Source organism: Monodelphis domestica, chromosome 5 (assembly GCF_027887165.1).
Source record: "Monodelphis domestica isolate mMonDom1 chromosome 5, mMonDom1.pri, whole genome shotgun sequence".
In the NCBI taxonomy this organism is placed as follows: domain Eukaryota; kingdom Metazoa; phylum Chordata; class Mammalia; order Didelphimorphia; family Didelphidae; genus Monodelphis; species Monodelphis domestica.
Window position 1 is genome coordinate 201,440,231 of NC_077231.1, and position 21,123 is coordinate 201,461,353.

The window sequence follows — 21,123 nt, forward strand, 5'->3', positions numbered from 1 at the left end:
AAGGGAAAGGTAATGAGTTCTTTTTTGAACACATTTAAGGTGCCTTACAAGGACTTCCTGTTCCAGATAACCAAAAGACAGTTGGGATTTGTGACTATAGCTTAGGATAGAGCTTAAAAGACTGGATATGAGAATCATCTGCATAGAAGTTGAATCCATGAAAACAGATGAGATCACAAAGTAAGATATAGTAGAGAGTGAAAAGATAAGGCAGAGGGCAGAGAATTGTATAAATAGAAAACTCTAAATAGCCTTCAAACTTCACTTGTGTGATGAATTACAAATTTAAATCCTGTGTGTGTGTAGATTTTAAAAAGGACCACATTATCACCTAATAATGCAGAATAAAGGAATGGGGTTCCCGAATGAGGCAGGGAGAACCCCAAGGATTTCTCACTGGGTGAGGAGAATAATCGCTGCCTCTGCACAGACAATGAAAAGATAAAGGAGAATGTATTCGTGTAGCTGCCTGTGACAAATTAAAGGAAAAACTATTGCCAGTGAGGAAAATTAGTAAAAATCAAATAATCAGACAATTGGAAGGTGTTTTCTTATAACAAGCTAAATCTGCACCTAGTTTGTACTTTTTATCCATTGCTTCTGGGGTCAAACAGAAAAAAATCTAATCACTTTTTCCTGTGACAGCCCTTCAAAGATTTGAAGGGGGCAGTTAATAAGGCCTCTTCCCTGTACCACAACCAAAGTTTTCTTTTATAGAAACTAAACATTCCTAGTTACTTGAACTAATTAATGATACAGCATGCTTTCTCTTTGCCCTTTTAAGATACTGATCACTCTAATGGAGAAAAAGACTTGTACAAGAATATTCATAGCTGTACTCTTTGTGGTGGCCAAAAATTAGAAAACGAGGGGATGCCCGTCAATTGGGGAATGGCTGAACAAATTGTGGTATATGTTGGTGATGGAATATTATTGTGCAAAAAGGAATAATAAAGTGGAGGAATTCCATGGAGACTGGAACGACCTCCAGGAAGTGATGCAGAGCGAGAGGAGCAGAACCAGGAGAACATTGTACACAGAGACTAATACACTGTGGTATAATCGAACATAATGGACTTCTCCATTAGTGGTGGTGTAATGTCCCTGAACAATCTGCAGGGATCTAGGAGAAAAAACACTATTCATAAGCAGAGGACAAACTGTGGGAGTAGAAACACCGAGGAAAAGCAACTGCCTGACTACAGCGGTTGAGGGGACATGACAGAGGAGAGACTCTAAACAAACACTCTAATGCAAATATTAACAACATGGAAATGGGTTCGAGTCAAGAACACATGTGATAACCAGTGGAATCATGCGTCGACTATGGGGGGTGGGGAGGAGGAAAAGAAAATGATCTTTGTCTTTAATGAATAATGCATGAAAATGATCAAATAAAATATTATAAAATTAAAAAAAAATTTAGACTAATTAAAGTAGGTTGTTGTATAATCAAAAAAAAAAAAAGATACTGATCACTCCCTACTGGGATCCCTTCAACTTGCCTTTGCCTTATTCCTTATAACAACCCTGTAAGGTAGATAGGGTTGTCATGTACATTTTACATAAGTATTTACAGAAAGTACTCTTGAATTTCATTCTATTTGATTTGTATCAGTTCCTTTTATTTTGACATTTGAATGGTAATGCTGTCCAGAAAAGTATAGGCAACAACTTGTTATTATTAAAAAGCCAATTGCAAAATTGTTCTTATCAGCCTGAGAACCAGACAGCATAGCACCAATTACAGTATCTAGTGTAGTTTTAAATTTTAGCAAGTTGCAAATCCATTTAATTACAATAGCTTTATCAGAAGCTCTGTCTGCCCTATTGCAAGGTCAGTTACTAGCTTAAAGCAAGAAATTATTTGATACAGTTTTCTTCAGGCATATTGCTTTTAGGTGTTAATAAGCAACTTGACATTTTCTTTATGCCTACAAACTTGTATTAATGACTTGCTTCCGGAATCCTTCTAGATTTGGAAAGTGGAGTGGATATCACTTCATTAAAAAAAAAAAATCTAACTGGGGCATTCCCTCTGGCATTTGAGGTCTCTTCAGTCCCCCATACATTTTCAGAAAAAGTCAATTCAAGAACATGGAACATATTTATGAATAAAAAAGAGATAGAAAGCATTGTGAAATCCAAAATGAATAATTTTTATTGCATTAAATTAAAAAGGGATCATACAAATAAAACTTCTATAACCAAGATTAAAAGAAAAGCAAAAAATTAGGGAAAGCATATATACAATTCTTGGATGAAGGTCTCATCTAAAATATATAAAGAAGAGGCGGAGTCAAGATGGTGGCCTAGAAGGAGCAGAAGTTCAGACCTCTGAATACCCTTCCTTACTGCGCACAAACTGAATGCTCCTAGGGGACTGAAAAGCAAACCTAACAACAAGACAGAGCCAAGGAACCCTCCTGCTGGACTCAATTCAAAAGGTATCCCCCCCCAAAAGCCGGAATCCGAGAATACTCAGGTCTAAAGGGAAGGCAGAAGGAAAGTCCCAGGACCCCTCCCTGCCCACTGAGGGCTCTGAGACTCCAGCGGCAGCAGGAACTTCTGGGTGGGCAAAGGTGCTGGTCTGAAGGGTGTACCTTGCGGGCAGGGCTGTGCCAAGCTCAGAGCATTGAACACAGATGGCAGGGAAGGAGCTAGAGAGGGATCATAGAGTTGGCAGCCTGGCAGAGCTGTGTAGATCCTCCATATTTGCTCCAGCCTTACAAGAGGTGTTGGCCTCAGAGCACACCCAGCCCAACCAAGCTGAACTTAATCCCATCAAAAGTCTTCAGAACTCAGGGAAGCCCAGGCTCCACACCCCTCTCTATGACTGCTGGACTTTAATCAAATCAAAAGCCTCCAGAGGACAGGGAAGCTCAAACCCCCAAAAACCTTCTCCCAGAGATTGCACCAAGAGATCTTCTGTCAAAGCTCTAAGAGGGGAGACTGACAGAAGCCCACAAAACACCCCCCCAAAAAAATGAGAGGAGCAAGAGCACAGACAAATACAGGGAGCAACGAAGGTGTGAATATGAGCAAACAACAGAAAAAGAAGAAAGAAATTACAATAGATAGCTTCTATACAGCGAATGGGACAGATGGGAGAGGGATCAATAAATCAGAAATCCCAGCAAATTGGATACAGGCTTGGAAGAACTCAAAATGCAATTCAAAACACAATTAAGAGAGACTGAAGACAACTTTAACAGCAAGATAAGTCATCTGGAAACAGAAAACAGTGTCTTGAAAGCCAAAATCAATCAGGTGGAAAATGAGGCAAAGGAGATGAAAGATGAGGTAAAGAGGATGAAAGATGACCTCCAAAGAAAAATCAGATCAGAAAGAGAAGGATGATCAAAAAGCCAGGGATGAAATCCAGTTTTTAAGAACCAGAATACAACTAGAATTAAGTGACCTCACAAGGCAGCAGGACACTATAAAACAAAACCAAAGAATGAAAAAATTCAGGAAAATATGAAGCATTTCATTCACAAAACAGACGATTTAGAAAATCGTTTGAGGAGAGACAATTTAAGGATCATTGGTCTACCAGAAGACCATGACAAAAGAAGAATCCTGGACACAATACTACAGGAAATTATTCAAGAAAACTACCCCGATATTCTAGAACAAGAGGGAAAAGTAGAGATTGAAAGAATCCACAGATCACCTCCTGTACTTAATCCCCAACTGACAACACCCAGGAATGTTAGAGCCAAATTCGAGAACTATCAGACCAAAGAAAAGATATTACAAACTGCCAAGAAGAAGTCATTCAGATACCATGGAACCACAGTGAGGATAACGCAGGATTTGGCTGCATCTACACTGAAGGACCAAAAGGCATGGAATATGATATTCCAGAAAGCAAAGGAACTAGGTCTACAACCAAGAATCAACTACCCAGAAAAACTGACTATATTCTTACAGGGGAAAGTATGGTCGTTCAACAAAATAGAAGAATTCCAAGAATTTACAAGGAAAAGACAAGACCTGAACAGAAAATGGGATGTCCAAGCACAGAACTCAAGAGAATCATAAAAAGGTCATTTAAAAAGAGGGAAAAACGAAAAACAAAACAAAGTAAAACAAAAATTTTTTAAGAGATTCAATAAGTTAAAATGATATGTATCCCTATAAGAAAAGAGGTCATTGGCAATTTAAAAACTGTTGTTATCACCTGGGCAGCTAGAAGAATTACACTTAAAGGGAACAGTGACAAACTGTATAGAATGAAAGGACAAGACATAAATAGGTATATGGATATATGCATGCATAAATACATACACATGGGGGCAGCTGGGTGGCTCAGTGGATTGAGAGCCAGGCCTAGAGACAGGAGATCCTAGGTTAAAATCTGGTCTCAGACACTTCCCAGCTGTGTGACCCTGGGCAAGTCACTTGACCTCCATTGCCTAGACATTACCACTCTTCTGCCTTGGAACCAATACACAGTATTGACTCCAAGATGGAAGGTAGGGGTTTTAAAAAACAATAATAATAAATAAATAAATACATGTGTGTGTGTGTGTGTGTGTGTGTGTGTACATACACATATATATACAACTAGAGATTTAAAAAAAAGAGGTTAATACTAAAAGAAATGGGAAAAGAAACAAATGGGGGTAAATACACTGGAAGGGTAAACAGGTTGGAGATAGGAAATACTCAACTCTTACATGCTTTGAAATTGACCCAAAGAGGGAAGAACAATCCAATCCATTGGGGCAAAGAATGGATTTGCGCCCTATAGGAGAGTAGAAGGGTAATAAATGGACTGGTGGGGAGGGAAGCAGTACAAAGGAGGGAGAGGGTAGGGGGGTAATTTTAGGATAACTACAGGGAAAATAAGAGGGGGAATAAGAAGGGAGGGGGTTAGAAAGGGAAGTAAAATAAGGGTGGGGACTAGGGCGACTGATTAAAAACAAACATTGGTGTAGAAGGAAATAGTGAAAGAAGAAAAGGCAGGATCAGGGGTAGAAATCAAAATGCTGGGAAATACACAGCTAGTAATCACAACTCTGAATGTGAATGGAATGAACTCACCCATAAAACACAAGCGAATATCAGAGTGGATTAGAATCCAAAACCCTACCATGTGATCTCTACAAGAAACGCGAGGAAGGTAGATACACATAGGGTGAAAATAAGAGGATGGAGCCAAATCTATTGGGCACCAACTGATGAAAAGAAGGCAGGAGTCACAATCATGATATCTGACAAAGCCAAAGTAAAAATAAATCTAGTTAAAAGAGATAGGGAAGGTAATTACATCCTGACAAAAGGCAGTATAGACAATGATGAAATATCCATACTCAATATGTATGCACCAAATGGCATAGCACCCAAATTTGTAAAGGAGAAACTAGTGGAGCTCAAGGATGAAATAGATAGAAAAACTATACTAGTGGGAGACCTGAACCTTCCCCTAACTGAACTTGATAAATCAAACCAAAAAATAAATAAGAAAGAGATAAGAGAAGTGAATGAAATCTTAGAAAAATTAGAGTTAGTAGACATGTGGAGAAAAATAAATACGGGCAAAAGGAATATACTTTCTTTTCAGCAGCACATGGTGTATTCACAAACATTGACCATGTATTAGGGCATAAAAACATTGCAAACAAGTGCAAAAGAGCAGAAATAATAAATGCAACCTTCTCAGATCACAATGCAATGAAAATAATAACTAGTAAGGGTACATGGAGAGGTAAATCAAAAATTAATTGGAAATTAAACAATACGATTCTCCAAAACCAGTTAGTTAAAGAACAAATCATAGAAACAATTAATAACTTCATTGATGAAAATGACAATGATGAGACATCCTTTCAAAATCTATGGGATGCAGCCAAAGCAGTACTCATGGCCAAAATTATATCCTTGAGTTCATATATTAACAAATTAAGAAGGGCAGAGGTCAATGAATTGGGCATGCAAATTAAAAAACTAGAAAGTGAACAAATTAGAAATCCTCAGATGAAGACTAAATTAGAGATCCTAAAAATCAAAGGAGAAATTAATAAAATTGAAAGTAAAAAAAAACAACAACTTGATTTAATAAATAAGACTAGAAGCTGGTACTTTGAAAAAAAAAACAAATAAAATAGACAAAGTACTGGTCAGTCTAATTAAAAAAGGAAAGAAAAAAACCAAATTGACAGTATCCAAGATGAAAAGGGAGACCTCACCTCTAATGAAGAGGAAATTAAGGCAATCATTAAAAACTACTATGCCCAATTATATGGCAACAAATATGGCAATCTTGGTGAAATGGATGAATACTTACAAAAATATAAATTGCCTAGACTAACAGAGGAAGAAATAAATTACCTAAACAACCCCATATCAGAAAAGAAAATTGAACAAGCCATCAAAGAACTCCCTAAGAAAAAATCCCCAGGTCCAGATGGATTCACAAATGAATTCTATCAAACATTCAAAGAACAACTAATCCCAATATTATACAAACTATTTGACAGAATAAGCCAAGAAGGAGTTCTACCAAATTCATTTTACGACATAAACATGGTACTGATCCCAAAGCTAGGTAGGTCAAAAACAGAGAAAGAAAATTATAGACCAAACTCCTTAATGAATATAGATACAAAAATCTTAAATAGAATACTAGCAAAAAGACTCCAGCAATTGATCATGAGGGTTATTCACTATGACCAGGTAGGATTCATACCAGGAATGCAAGAATGGTTCAATATTAGGAAAACCATCTACATAATTGACCATATTAACAAGCAAACAGACAAAAATCACATGATTATTTCAATAGATGCAGAGAAAGTCTTTAATAAAATACAACACCCATTCCTATTGAAAACACTAGAAAGTATAGGAATAGAAGAGCCTTTCCTAAAAATAATAAACAGCATATATCTAAAACAATCAGGAAACATCATCTGCAATGGGGATAAACTCGAAGCCTTCCCAATAAGATCAGGAGTGAAACAAGGATGCCTATTATCACCTCTATTATTTAACATTGTACTAGAAACACTAGCAATAGCAATTAGAAAAGAAAAAGAAGTTGAAGGTATTAGAATTGGTGATGAGGAGACCAACCTATCACTCTTTGCAGGTGATATGATGGTCTACTTAAAGAGTCCTAGAAAATTAACCAAAAAGGTAGTCGAAATAATCAACAACTTTAGCAAAGCTGCAGGATACAAAATAAACCTGCATAAGTCATCAGCATTTCTATATATCTCCAACCCATTTCAGCAGCAAGAATTAGAAAGAGAAATTCCATTTAAAATTCACCATAGACAACATAAAATACTTAGGAATCTATCTGCTGAGACAAACACAGGAACTATATGAACACAACTACAAAACACTCTCCACACAATTAAAACTAGATCTAAACAATTGGAAAAACTTTGATTGCTCATGAGTGGGACGAGTTAACATAATGAAAATGACAATCCTACCCAAATTGAACTACCAAAAAACTTTTTTACTGAATTAGAAAAAAACCATAACAAAGTTCATTTGGAAGAACAAAAGATCAAGGATATCCAGGGAAATCATGAAAAAAGGCAAAGGAGGGGGGGGGACTTGTATTCCCAGATCTCAAACTATACTATAAAGCAGTGGTTATCAAAACAATTTGGTACTGGCTAAGAGACAGAAAAGAGGATCAGTGGAATAGACTTGGGGTATATGACCTTAGAAAGATAGTCTATGATAAACCCAAAGATCCCAGTTTTGGGGACCAAAACCCACTTTTTGATAAAAAAAACTGCTGGGAAAATTAGAAGACATTGTGGGAGAGATTAGGTTTGGATCAACATCTCACACCCTACACCAAGAAAAACTCAGAATGGGTGAATGACCTAAATATAGTATACTTGTCAGATCTTTGGGAAAGGAAAGACTTTAAAACCAAGCAAGAGCTAGAAAAAAAACACAATATGCAAAATCAATAATTTTGATTACATCAAATTAAAAAGTTTTTGAAAATGAGGGGATGCCCTTCAATTGGGGAATGGCTGAACAAATTGTGGTGTCTGTTGGTGATGGAATACTATTGTGCTCAAAGGAATAACAAAGTAGAGGAATTCCATGGGAACTGGAATGACCTCCAGGAATTGATGCAGAGTGAGAGGAGCAGAACCAGGAAAACATTGTACACAGAGACTGATACACTGTGTTACAATCGAATGTAATGGACATCTCCATTAGTGGCAATGCAGTGACCCTGAACAACTCAGAGGAACCTACGAGAAAAACCACTATCCACATCCAGAGGAAACACTGTGGGAGTAAAAACACCAAAGAAAAATAACTGCTTGAATACATGGGTTGAAGGGATATGGTTGGGGATGTAGACTCTGAATGAATATCCTAGTGTCAACAACAACATGGAAATAGGTTCTGTTCAAGGACACAAGTCATATCCAATGAAATTTCGCATTGGCTTCAGGAAGAGTGGGTGGAGGGCAGGGAGGGAGGGAAATAATGTGATTATTGTAACCAAGGAATAATGTTCTAAATTGACTAAATAAACTTATTCAAAGGGAAAAATAAGTAAGTGAATAAAATATATATAGAATTTTATCAGATGGTAGAAATATGAATAATTTCCTAATTAAGAAATAGTCAAAAGATATGAACCGTTTTGGGATAAAGAAATCAAAGCCATATATAGCCATGTGGAAAAATGCTCCAAATCATTACCAATTAAAGAAATTTACATCAAAATGACTCTGTTATCTATCTCACATCCATATTCCTCTAGCCTCCATTCTCCTTCTCAGGTCACTACCCACAGATAAATTATATGGGAAGGGCTGGTGGATCCTATATAGGTCTTTCTTATTTGTTTGTTTTTTAAATTAATCTGCTTGTTATTTTTATCATACAGTACTATTCCATCACAAGCATATACCACAACTTGTTTATCCATTTCCCAATAGGTGGACATCACTTGAGTTTCCAGTTCTTTGCTATCACAAAGAGAGCTGCTGTGAATATTTTAGAACATGAAGGTTATTTTCCTTTTTTCCTGATCATCTTGGGAAACTGACCTAATACTGGTATTGCTAAATCAAAGGAGATACAAAGTTTTATAACTCTTTGGTCATAATAGATTGCTCTCCAAAATGGCTGGACCAGCTCACAGTTCCATCAAGAACTGTGGTCCCATTCTTTCACATCCTTTCCAAAATTGGTCATTTTGCTCTCTTATCATTATAGCCACCTATCTGATAGGCATGAGAAGAGAAATGTATATCAAAACAATCCTGAGGTTTTACTTCCCACCCAACAAATTTGCAAGAATAATAAAAGATGAGAATAGTCATTGTTGGATGGGATGTGGGAAGACAGGCAACCTAATTTGGTGGTGGTGTGGTATGAACTGGTCCAGTGATGGAATTAGGCAAAGAAAGTAAATCAAATGCCCATTCCCTTCTAGTCAGTGATTTCATTGCTAGGTATATACATACATGCTAGATACAGGGAAGTTGGTATAAAAAAGAAAAGTCCTATTTACACAAAAATATTTATAGCCGCACTTTTTGTAGCACTAAAATGTTGGAATCCAAGTAAATGTCCCATTTGGGGAAGGGGATGGATAAATTGTGATGTTGGACTATCTGCAGCCACTATGAGTCCAATTGACCAGCTGATTAGAGACATTGAGGATGCCAATTCCATCATTGCAATCTCAAGTTTATAGATCAACTCACCTCTGTTATGCTGTGTAATAATTAAAATTAAATAATATTTCTTGCAACCCAGAGGGATATGTTTTATAAAGTTTATTAGGATGGGTAGACAATCATTCCTAAGTAACCTGGCTGTATGGAGCCTATCCTGCCAGTTCCTTTCTCATTTCCCCCTCACTTCCTGCACTGTCTCTTCTCCTCAAGCTTCTCCCATGGTCTTCTCGTCCATCTCTCTCTTTCTCTTCTTGGTCTCGCCTTCCTCTTCTCATTGGTCTCCCCCAGTTCTGTCCCAAACCTTAACTTTTATTGATGTACATAATGTTCGTGTATGTCAGGAATGTTTGATAGACAGGTAAAGTTACTCAGGAAGGGGGAGGGGATGAGCTTCCTTGATACAGCTCCCATACTTTGCGACTCTTAAGGATCTCAAAACTGCACAGGAAGCAGATGAGGCTGATAGGCTGGTGTGTCCTTCACAATTGCCAGTGCTATTCACCAATGTGAAGGATGTAGTGTCAAGGTAATGTTGAGGTTGAGACCTTGCCAGTCTCAGCATCTTCCAGCAGCTGTGACTAAAGTTCCAGCAGCCTTTCCCTTGATTTTCACAGGACAGCCAAAGTAGGGAACTTTATAGCAGTATAGTCAGTAGAAGGTAAGATTCAAGTTTTTAAACAGTTTTAATTTTAAAAAGTTGTATTTGCTGTATAGTGAATAGGACAATAGATTTTGTATGTTATAAAAAGTAAAGACAAAGATTGTCTGAAAACCATTGTTTTATTTTGTTTTTTTTTTTTAATGTTAGTACAAAAGGTCACAGAATTCTGGGGAATAACTAGTGAGAAAAAATGTTTTGCATGTTATCAGTTTTATTTTGTATGCTGCATTTCATGCATTGTTTTATGATTACTATTAAAGAGCATATTATCATAATTAATGTTTTATTATGAAGAATGGTATACAGAAAAGTGTGCTTTCAGCAATTTCTAGAGAAAAATTATGTTTTTGGTGGTTGCAGGAACCTAACCCTCCTATTTCCTATAGGTTAAATGTGTCAACATTTTGAGTTCTTTACTTTTGCATCATTTTCTAGGTTCCTGTTTTCTATTTATGCTTATAAAATGAGGCTTGTGTACTTACACACACACACACACACACACACACACACACATATGCATACATATATATTTATACTTCTTAGGGACGTTTGTAGGGTTTATGCCTAGCATTCAAACCTGAATCAAAGAGTATGGATAATTGAGTAATTTTATTTGCCTAAGTCTAAATTTCCTTTCAGAATAGTTGGACTAATTCACAGCTTCACCAACAATTTGTGTGCCTGTCTAGTGTGCCACAACTCCTCTAAAATTAACTATTTCCATCTTTTGTCATGGTTGCCATCTTGGTGGGTGCAAGATTGTTTTGATTTGCATTTCTCTTATTAGTTATATGGAGCATTCTTTCATATGATTGTTAATAATCTTTAGTTCTTTTGCAAACCATTAATCTTTTGATCATTTCTCTAAAGGTTGTTGGTGTTCTATATTTCTATTGTCTATAATATCTTAGATAGTATACTCTTATTAAGCCTTTTTAACACACAATTTTTAACCAATTGGCTACTTCCCTTCTTGTCCTACTTACATTAATTTTATTTATGCAAAAGTCTTTCAGTTTCATGATGGAAATTATCTTTTTTTTTTGTAATAGCTTACCTTTATTTGGCTAAGAATTTACCTCCAGTTGTGTGAAATTTGTGTAATTTGCTTGTCTTCTAATTTTTTCAAGGTTTGAATTTCAATGCTCAGGTCATTTATACATTTGAATTTATTATGATATTGGCATGGACATTGTGTCCCCAAACTCAGGCAAACTGTAAGCAGGGAAATTCCTTCATTCCCTTGTGACTCCTAACCCAAGAATATCTGATAACTTCTGTAAGATCCTGAGGTTATTATCATAAATAAATATATAAAATCCTTTAGATTTGAGATGGACATAGAGATGTACCTCCAGGCTATACTCAGATACCATTGGACTGTATCTCAGATATCCCATCTGTCCCCTAAACTATGAAGGCCTTTAGGCAGGCTCTGGTCAGATGACCAAACCCCCCACCACCGAATGCCTGAGTGTTTTCCACTCTAGAGTCATGTCCTCACTGTTGTAAAGAGTATATAATTCCCAGAATTGATGGATTCTGGGAGCAGCCTTCCATCTTGCTGTTCCACCTATACTATCGTCCTGGCCATCTCAACATTACTTTATAAATTAATCAATTTCTCTTTTTATTTTTTTAAGCTAAGTTCCAGAGTCTTGGATTCTTGCAAAAGGTATCCTTCCAGAACCCTTGGGGTTCAACTTTAGTACTCCACAACAGTATATGGGATAAGATGTTGGCTTAACTAATTTCTGTCAGACTACATTCTTGTTTTTCCAGTAATTTGTCAAAAAGAGAGTTCTCTCCTAACTAATTTATGTGTTTGAGTTTAATTATTTTAGATCCTTTCTTGACTAGTCTGTTCCATTGATCTACTTTTCTATTTTTAAACTAATACCCAGTGTTGTTGATTTTTTAAATTAATTTTTGCTTAATAGTATAGTTTGAGAACTGAAAGTGCTATTCTCTCAATGTTCCCAGCTTTTTCATTATTGCACTTGCTATTCCAGATATTTTATTCCTACAAATAAATTTTGCAAGGTTGTGGAAAGTTGCTTCTTTCCACAGAAAGATTGCTATGTGTAGGGGACCCCTTGGAGTGAGGTAACTTGCTGGCATACTCTTGTACCTAGAATAGATCCTAATATAGGCCTCAAGATAACAAGCCCACAGGTCATTATTACCTGCTGGGAATGTTGAAGTTGATTGGAGGTGGGAGGGAGATGCAGAGTAACTAGCTACTTTTAAGGATTTGCATGCCTAGCTTAAAGGATTTGCATTCTCTGAGTTAATAAGAATTTTACTATGTGGGTTCTCTCCTTTTCTCTCCCTTTTTGTCTATGGATCTAACTGTAAATTGCCATATATATATGACCTACAATTTCTTGAGAGGAAGAGAGTGAAAATTAATGGGGATTAGGGAAAGTGTGTGGTCCTCCATCTTGTTGGTTCTCTGACCATTAAGTCCTAGAGATATATATCTTTTGTATATACTCTTTTGAGGAAATCTAGAAAGGAATAGGGTGGAAGGAGATTATGATGGAAATAATTTGTGTGTAAATCAGAAGAGTCAATATTATCATTAGCCTATATTGTAGACCACTTGAATTGAAAAAGAAAATTGTTTAGGAGTTCAGGAAACAGATCATAAGCCTGGCACAGAAGCACAGGGTATAGTAGTGATGAGGCATGTAAAGTGTTTAGAAATTCTATAATAATAATGATAATATAATTTATATAATACTTTGTGGTTTGCAAAGTGCTTTACGTATTATCTCATTTGATATAAAAACTTTTAGAGGTAGGTACTATTATTATTCACACTTTATAGAAGAGGAAAATAAAGCTGAGGGCATTAAGTGATTTGTCCAGGGTCATATAACTAGTTATTGGCCGAGGCAAGATTTGAACTCAAGTCTTCCTGATTCCAAGTAGAACACTGTCTACTCTGCCACCACACTTTTGTTCAAATCTGTTTATGCTATCTCTACCTCTACCCAAAGTAGAACAATTAATAGTTTCTTGGCCAGCCTTAATGATCATTTTATCTTTCAAAAGCTGGAAAAACCAATGAAGGCAACTTCTATCCTGGACCTGATTCCTACCAGCAAGGAGGTTGCTGGAGAAGTGGTGAGAATTTTGGAGAAGTGACTGCTTCATCTTAGAATTTGTGACACAGAAAGTGAGGAACACTAAGCATAATCTGATGGGCAGATTATGCTTTTAATTACAAACAGTCTCCTGTTTGTAATTAAACTCTATAAAAGGCTGACGGCTGATTTGAGTTTTCATTTAGGAATTACATAGCTGAATTCCTTGGCGACCTTAAATTAATATATATATCTGTCTTTTAAAGTGATTTCCTTGTCACAGCACCTTAAATTTGGGGAGAACAGATTTCAAAGGATCCTCATGGGATCCCATATACTAAAATTCTAAAGAAAAAGTCAACCCATGAGGGACAGAAATCTCTTGAACCAAATTCCAAATGCACCGAAAGAAACAATTCTGATGAGGGAAACAAGGTGTCATCTAAAAGAGACCAGTGTGGACACACAGGAAACTCAACAACTAATTGTTATTTTTGAAAGACATGTACAGAAGGTGAAAACAAGGACAGGTAGGAGAGGATGAATATGAAAGTGTAGTACTGTCCTATGAGAATATTTCAGGAGTGCCAAAGGTCAGAATGAGATAATGAAGAAAACTGAGCACTAAAAATAGGAGCTTTGCTTTGCTCTGCTCCGCTCCTTACCTTCTATCTTATGCTTAATACTAAATATTGGTTCCAAGGCAGAAGGACTAGGCAAATAAGGTTAAGTGACTTACCCAGGGTCATATAGCTAGGAAGTTTCTGAGTTCAGATTTGAACTCAAATTCTCCTGACTCCAGACCTTCCTCTCCAAACCTGGCTCTCTAGCCTTTGAGCCATTTAGCTGCTCGTGCTTTCTTTTTTAGCAGTGGTAGAAAGAAGAGGATCAAAGAAATGATAGAGCTGTTAATTGGTGTAAATACATTCAATAAGTATTTATTATACTTTTACTATACAAGGCACCATACTAAGTACTGGTGATTTAAAAAAAAAACCTATAGGAAAAATGTCCCCACCATCAAGTAATTTACCTCATCTTGGTAAGATACATCATTAACCAGAAATATAAGACTAATAATAATTAAAGGAAAGAGAGCACTAATAACTTTGAGGATCATGAAATGTTCCCAAGAACAACCATAAAACAATTAAAGCAAATAATGCAAAATTACAAAGAAAAAGTTTGACCCCAAAGAAAAGATCTGAGAAGACCCCTCTCTTACTCATTTGCAGAGGTTCAAGGTTCCCTGGATGTAATACAATGCACATATTTTAGTTTTTCCCTTTTTACATTAAAAATATTATTTGTTACATGGGACAATTCTCTGGGAGTAGGAAGGCAGAGGAATACTTGATGAAATTCTGATGATGTAAAAAAACAAACATAGCAATAACAATTAAAAAAAAAAGAAAGGCTTTCCATAGAATGTAGCATCCAAGTTGAATCTTGAAGCTGATTTAAAGAGGCGAAGGTAAGAGAAGAATACAGTCCAGTAATGGAGGCCTATACAAAGACTTTGAGACAAGAGGTGGAGTCCTGAGTTAAAAGAAAGCAAGTAGGTCAGTTTACTTGAAAAACAGAGTACATGAAAGGAGATAACGTGACTTAAATCTGGAACAGGAGTGAAAGGTTTTACGTGCAAAGGTTTCTCTTATATGTTAGAGACAATAGTTAGCTACTAATGAATAAGTGACTGCTGTAGTCAAACCTGAGTTTTATTATATATATATATATATATATATATATATATATATATATGTATATTGGTAGCTTTGTGAAAAATTGATTGACGATAGAGAAAGACTAGATGCATGAAGACCCAATTTGGGGAGCTGTTGGAATATTCCAGGTAGAGCACACTGAACTGAAGACTTGGTAACTGCTTAAATCTAAGGGGAATGAAGAGTGGCAAATCAAATGCAACTCCTGGGTTTGAATCCCAGGTGCCTGGAAGGATCGTAGTTTGAGAGCAAGAAACCTAGAGGCTATCTGGCACAAGTTCCTAATTTTATATATGAGGCCTAAAAAGTTGAGTGACTTGCCAAAGGTAACTGAGCTAGTAAGTCAGCCCTGGGATGATCTGAATCCAAATCTTCTAGCTCTAAACCCCATATTCTTTCTATCATACTGCACAATGGTGTTCTCCACATTAGAAACTTTGGAGAAACCAGGTGCTTTTTTTGAGGGGCAAAATGAGTTCAGTTTTGAATATAATGATTTTGAATCACTGGTGGAATATTTATGCAGCTGTTCAACAGGCAGCTTTTGATTCAGTATTGGATCATAGGGATTAGGGCTAGATATATAAATTTGGAAGCCATCTGCATTAGAATAACTAAACCCATGGGAGCTGAAGAAATCAAGAGAAAGGGGAAGAAGGTCTGGAACAGAACTTAGATGTCTCATATGAGGGTTAAGACATGGACAATGATCCAGCTTAAGGAAATTGAAACAGGCATAGCCAAATAGATAGTAATAGAACCAAGAGAAAGCTTTGTCAATTATTAGCCAACATTTATTAAACACTTTGTGCCAGAGACTGTGCTAGGAACTAGGATATAAATATGTCCCTTTCCTCAAAGGACATTACATTTGAATATACCTCTTCATAGATGGTAAATAAAGTGTATGAAAAAATTAGATACTTATTAGAGGTCACTAATAACTGGGTGAATCAGATAATGACCATTGAAGGGGGTTGTACTTGAACTGAGCCTTGAAGGGAGCCAGAAGTTCCAAGAGATGCAGGTGAGGAAAGAGATGATTCCAGGCATAGAGGACAGACAGCTTTGTAAAATACAGATAGTGAATAGTATGTTTGAGAAAAAGCAAGCAGGCTTGCTTTTGATGGAACTGATTGGCCTGGAAAGGCCTTTAAATGCCCAAGAGAGAAGTTTTTGTTGTTGATTTTAAGCCCTTACCTTCTGTCTTAGAATCAGTGCTAAGTGTTGGTTTCAAAGCAGAAGAATGCTAAGAGTTAGACAATGGGGGTTAAGTGACTTTCCCAGAATCACATAAGCTAGCAAGTGTCTGAAGTCATATTTGAACCCAGGACCTCCTGTCTCTAGGCCTAGTTCTCTAAAGGCAATAGGAAGGTACTGAGGCTTCCAGAGCAGGAGAGTGACATAGTCAGACATATACTTAAGAATATCAGTTTGGCAACTTTGTGAAGAATGAATTGTTGGGGAAAAGAGATTGGGTTCAGGGAGATTTTAAGAGGTTGTTACAGGGGCAGCTAGGTAGCACAGTCAATAGAGTGTTAGAGATAGAGTCTAGAAGACCCTGAGTTCATATCTGGCCTCAGACACTTCCTAACTGTGTGACTGAGCAAGTCACTTAACCCTGATTGCCTAGTCCTTGCCTCTCTTCTGTCTTAGAATCAACACTAAAGTGGAAGATAAGGGTTTAAAAAAATTTTTTTAAAGAAACTATTACAGTAGTCTACTAGGAGGTTGAGGGTTTTTCTTAGGGTCGTCATAATGTGAGAATAGAAAAGGGGGCAGTGCTAAAGATGCTGAGGGTAGAATTAGTGATTTAGTAATTGATTTGTATGTTGGGTGGAGTGAGGATGAAGGGTTAAGCATATGTTTTGTTTGGAGTGGCTGTGGGGCATCCAAGGAGAGATGCATGCACTTGGAGATGTGGACCTGAGGCTTAGAAGAGATGCCACCCAAGAAATCAGGTAGGAAGAGAGCCACTATGGAAATGTATAGAATGAGTTCTCCAGGTCTGGTTCTCTATCCACTGAGCCACCTAGCTGCCTTTCAAATGAAGCATTTTTTAAAGGATGAGGGAAACCTGGTGAACACCTGTTAGGGAACCAGTAAAATAAGGAGAAGCTGAATCTGAGAGAGGGAAGGAGACTGATGGGAATGGGATTAAGGGCCTTGAATCCTCTGCAAGGAACAAACCTATCTCTTTATCTGAGACAAAGGAGGAATAAACAAGAGTGACCTATGAGGTTTTTGAGATGTAATAGGAGGGTGGAAGAGGAATTTGAAAGGGATATCTCTAGTGTCCCAGCGCTGGCCAAAGAAGTTAGAGGGCAAGAAAGTAGTATTCCAGGTAGAGATGAAGAACATAACCAAAGGCTCAGTCCCAGCTGGGGGAAGCCAGGTGTGTGAAAAGGAAAACAGTTTGGTAGAGCCAAAAGTAGTAAGTTGTAAAGCAAGATTGAGGGGGTGGAGCCAACATTCAACATTGGCAGAATAGCAGGCACAAGTGTAGATGAGCACTTTTCCATAGCTCTTCCAGAGAGATCTAGAAAATAGACCCAAACAACTCCTGATAGGGAAATTCAAGAACAAATTATAATGGTTCCTGTTTCCCACCCCAATTCACATAGGGAGATAGACAGATCTACTAATATTGGGGATAGGGTCCAGAAGTATGCTGCACACAAAGCATTCCAGCACACAGAAATAGAAAGAGGACTGAGGCATCAGGGCAAGAGGACCCAGACCTATCCAGGGAAACCCTGCCTTGGTGCAGGTTTCAGGATCTCATGCTAAATGGCAGATCTGTTGTTCACTACCCAGTTCCAAATCATAAATCCAGGGCTGACTGAGAGGGACAGGCATCTGTGTCTAGGAATGGCTTTTCAGGGTTAGGCAAGGTATGTGGGGTCTAGCCTCCAGCTTAATTTAAAGCAGTAATCCCAAACCAAAGCAGTTCTGTCATTCTGAGCCTGTTAAGGTGAGTGAACAGAGCTGGCTGATAATGTCTGAGCCCAGCAGCAGTTCATTGGAACTTCCCAAAGGGGCAAGCCAATAGGAGTGTTGTGCAGCCCCAAACCTAGGTCAGGGAACTTGTAGAACTCAGCCTAAGGAGGTCTGTGATATGACTTTGCCCTGGATCAGACCACTTCGAGAGTACTAGGTTTAGACTGAGAATGAGAATGGAAAGGGAGAAATGTTAAGGAACAAAAATTGCTAGTTTTGATAATTTGGGCAGGACACGAGTCAAAGATTCAGTCATTCAACAAATATTTAATGAAATACCTTCAATGTGTACATGCTTGTCTTCCTATGGTCAGAAGCTGCCAGAGCTCCTATATTAAGGTACAGCCTCTTATTTTAGGATGTTGATATAATCTTGTAGAAGGCACTTAACTCATAAGTCATCCAAGGTAATAACTATCCCTCCTTTTCTCCCTCCCCAAGCTTATCTTGCCCTCTCTGTCTCAGGACTTTTCTTTGCTTCAGCCACTCCCTGCTCATTCTAAGGGTCAACTTCTTAAACTCTTCCCCAACCATTTCCATTAATTTATTTCCCCAGATCCCCTGAAAATAGGTACTTAATAAAAGTTTGTTAAATTTGTCTAGGGGCAGAAGAGAGGCAGTTAGGTGGCTCAGTGGATAGAGAGCCAGGCCCAGAAATGGGAAGTCCTGAATTCCATTCTGGCCTGAGACACTACTTAGTTGTGTGACCATAGTCAAGTCACTTAACCCTAATTGCTTAGCCCTTATCACTCTTCTACCTTGGTACCAATTCTTGTATCAATTCTAAGACAAAACATAAGGGTTGTTTTCTTTTGTTTTTTAAAGAAGAATAATTTTGGGGGCAAAAAAAAAATACATGTGCAAATATAATGCAGAAGTCTATGTGAAAAGCAGAAATATAATGAGTATGAGATGGGGTAGAGAAAAGGTAATTACAGTCTGTGAAGGAATCAGCATAGATTTCAAGGATTAAATAGGCATTATTAAAAAACTTCATCTGGGTTTTGAAGGTCTTCAGCAGGTGAGAATATGTATATTTTAGTAGTCTCACTGAAGTAACAAGGTGGGCCTCAGCAAAGAGCTGAAGACCCCAGCCTCCTACTTCTTTTGCTTTCTTAACTTCAGTGGAACTTCATATCTACTCTATTTCAACTACTTATCAGCACAGTCACAACTTATTTCTTATCCAAACAGAATTGTTCTACCTCCAAGATCTCCAATTTGGAGTTTTTTATCTGATTGTAACTTTCTTATTATTATTCATGTTTTTGTCTCTTTGTCTATATTACAACCTCTGTTCCCACCTACATTTTGACCGTTTTCTATTCTCCTAGTCAGGCGTCCCTAGCCCCCAGATTTTTTGCCTCCCTACTCAGCCTGGAACCCTATGGTCAGACATTTCAGTACTGCCCTCTAGAACTCTAGAATGCCTTCCTCTTAAACTGACACAATGCCAGTCCCCAAACCCAGAGTAGGCCCAGTCAGGCTTCTCCTAACAGATAAGGGCCCAGCAAATGAATGTTCCTTCTAACTGCAGTTGATCTTTGTAGGTTGCCTTAGTCCTAGAAATGGTACCCAGCCCTGGTTATTGTAGAGAGCTTCTGGCCCCCTAAATGGTCATGGGAGCAGTTTGGGGGAACTCCCCTATGATTGGGTACTGTGGAAATAAGTGAGCAGAAAAGAATGGGTTATGTGACTTTTTTTTCAGTAGTTTTGATCCTAGATTCTTTTTAAAATTCATAAAATGGAAACTTGTATTAGAGAGTTGGAGAATAGAGATGATGAAGCCCCTGGAAACCATGGCACAGAGCCGCTGTGCTTTATGAAAATGCTATTTCTTTCTGAAACTTAGAATAACCAATGGAAATCCAGTGTTGAGTAACCTCATCACTTGAAGCTAATATTCGTTTTAATGAGGAGACTCTGTTTTCCCCAGTTGTGTGCTGCTTGAGATGTATATATAACCTTGCTCCAGAGGGCTGACAGTATGTAAGGCAGACATCAGTGGCTAAAGGCCAGGCAGATTGCATGTACCTAGCAAAAAGAGCCAGCAGAGGGAGTGGTGGCATTAGAAGTCCCACCCTACTCCCTCAAGCCTGCCCCATTCCCAGATTTTGCCACCAAGCTTCCCAGACTTCATCTAGAGCTCTTTGCCAATCTAAAGTTTATGTGAGAGATGCCCGAGTTTGGTGCCACGGCCCTAGTGGAAGCAGGTGTGGGCATCTTTGCCTTCTTCAGGATGTGTTCACTAGAACATACTTCCTCATTTCAAGGAGGCTCTTAGTTGCTGTAGCTAGTAGTTGCTTCCGAAGGAGGGAGAGTGAGTGCTTTGGTGACCTTGATCCTTATTGATCTTAGTATCTACACTTCAGTGACGTGTCCCAAGGGGCGGGGGAGAAGTGACACCCAGGAAAGAAAGGAGGCAGGCGCCTGACAACTTGGCATTGGTCTGCGGCAGAAAGTAAGCTCTGGGGGAGGTGGGGCAGAGCATCTGGGTTGCACTGGACAAGTTCCTTGTGGGAAGAACAGTCCTTAGGTTTAGAACCTTGCATCTGGCCCTGGATTTACATCTAAAGCAGAAACCTTTGGCCACTGGAGCAGCCTCTTTATTACTTGGCTGGCACTTCTCTAATTAGCTTCATTTGTATTGGAAACCTCTGTGGGAAGGAAAGGGGTGCGAGTCAGAGCTGCCGTTTGGAACCTCTTGAATAACCAGGTGTTTGGCAGTTCTTGGCAGAGATTAAGCACCTACCCTACTCATCCCTGGTATATCCAAAACCTCTCTCCATTCTTCATCAGGACACATTTTAGCTGCTCAAGCCTACACCATGGAGAAGTGGGACGGTAATGCAGGCACTCCCTCTGCTTTTGCTATGCCCGAGTGGATGGTGAGTGTTTTGGCTGCTTTGCTTTTCCTTCTTGAGGAAAGATAGGGGTGTCATTCCCGACAGATGGAAATG

At 38.1% G+C, this 21,123-nt stretch overlaps 1 protein-coding gene across 8 annotated transcripts in view; it reads left to right on the plus strand.

Annotated features, from left to right (window-relative positions):
• AHCYL2 (adenosylhomocysteinase like 2) overlaps window positions 1-21,123 on the plus strand; it is a 156,459-nt gene that overhangs the window by 85,452 nt on the left and 49,884 nt on the right. For 2 of the 8 annotated variants that reach the window (XM_016426153.2, XM_056799692.1), the window contains exons 1-3: window positions 19,577-19,709; window positions 20,522-20,624; window positions 20,963-21,051. The exons of 4 other annotated variants lie outside the window; for them this stretch is intronic. In XM_016426153.2, the coding sequence (XP_016281639.1) occupies window positions 20,992-21,051 (60 nt within the window). In that variant the 5' untranslated portion in view covers window positions 19,577-19,709; window positions 20,522-20,624; window positions 20,963-20,991. Of the gene's footprint in view, window positions 1-19,564; window positions 19,710-20,521; window positions 20,625-20,962; window positions 21,052-21,123 lie in introns of those variants that run through there. 2 more of the 8 variants (XM_007504293.3, XM_056799693.1) reach the window with 1 other exon arrangement.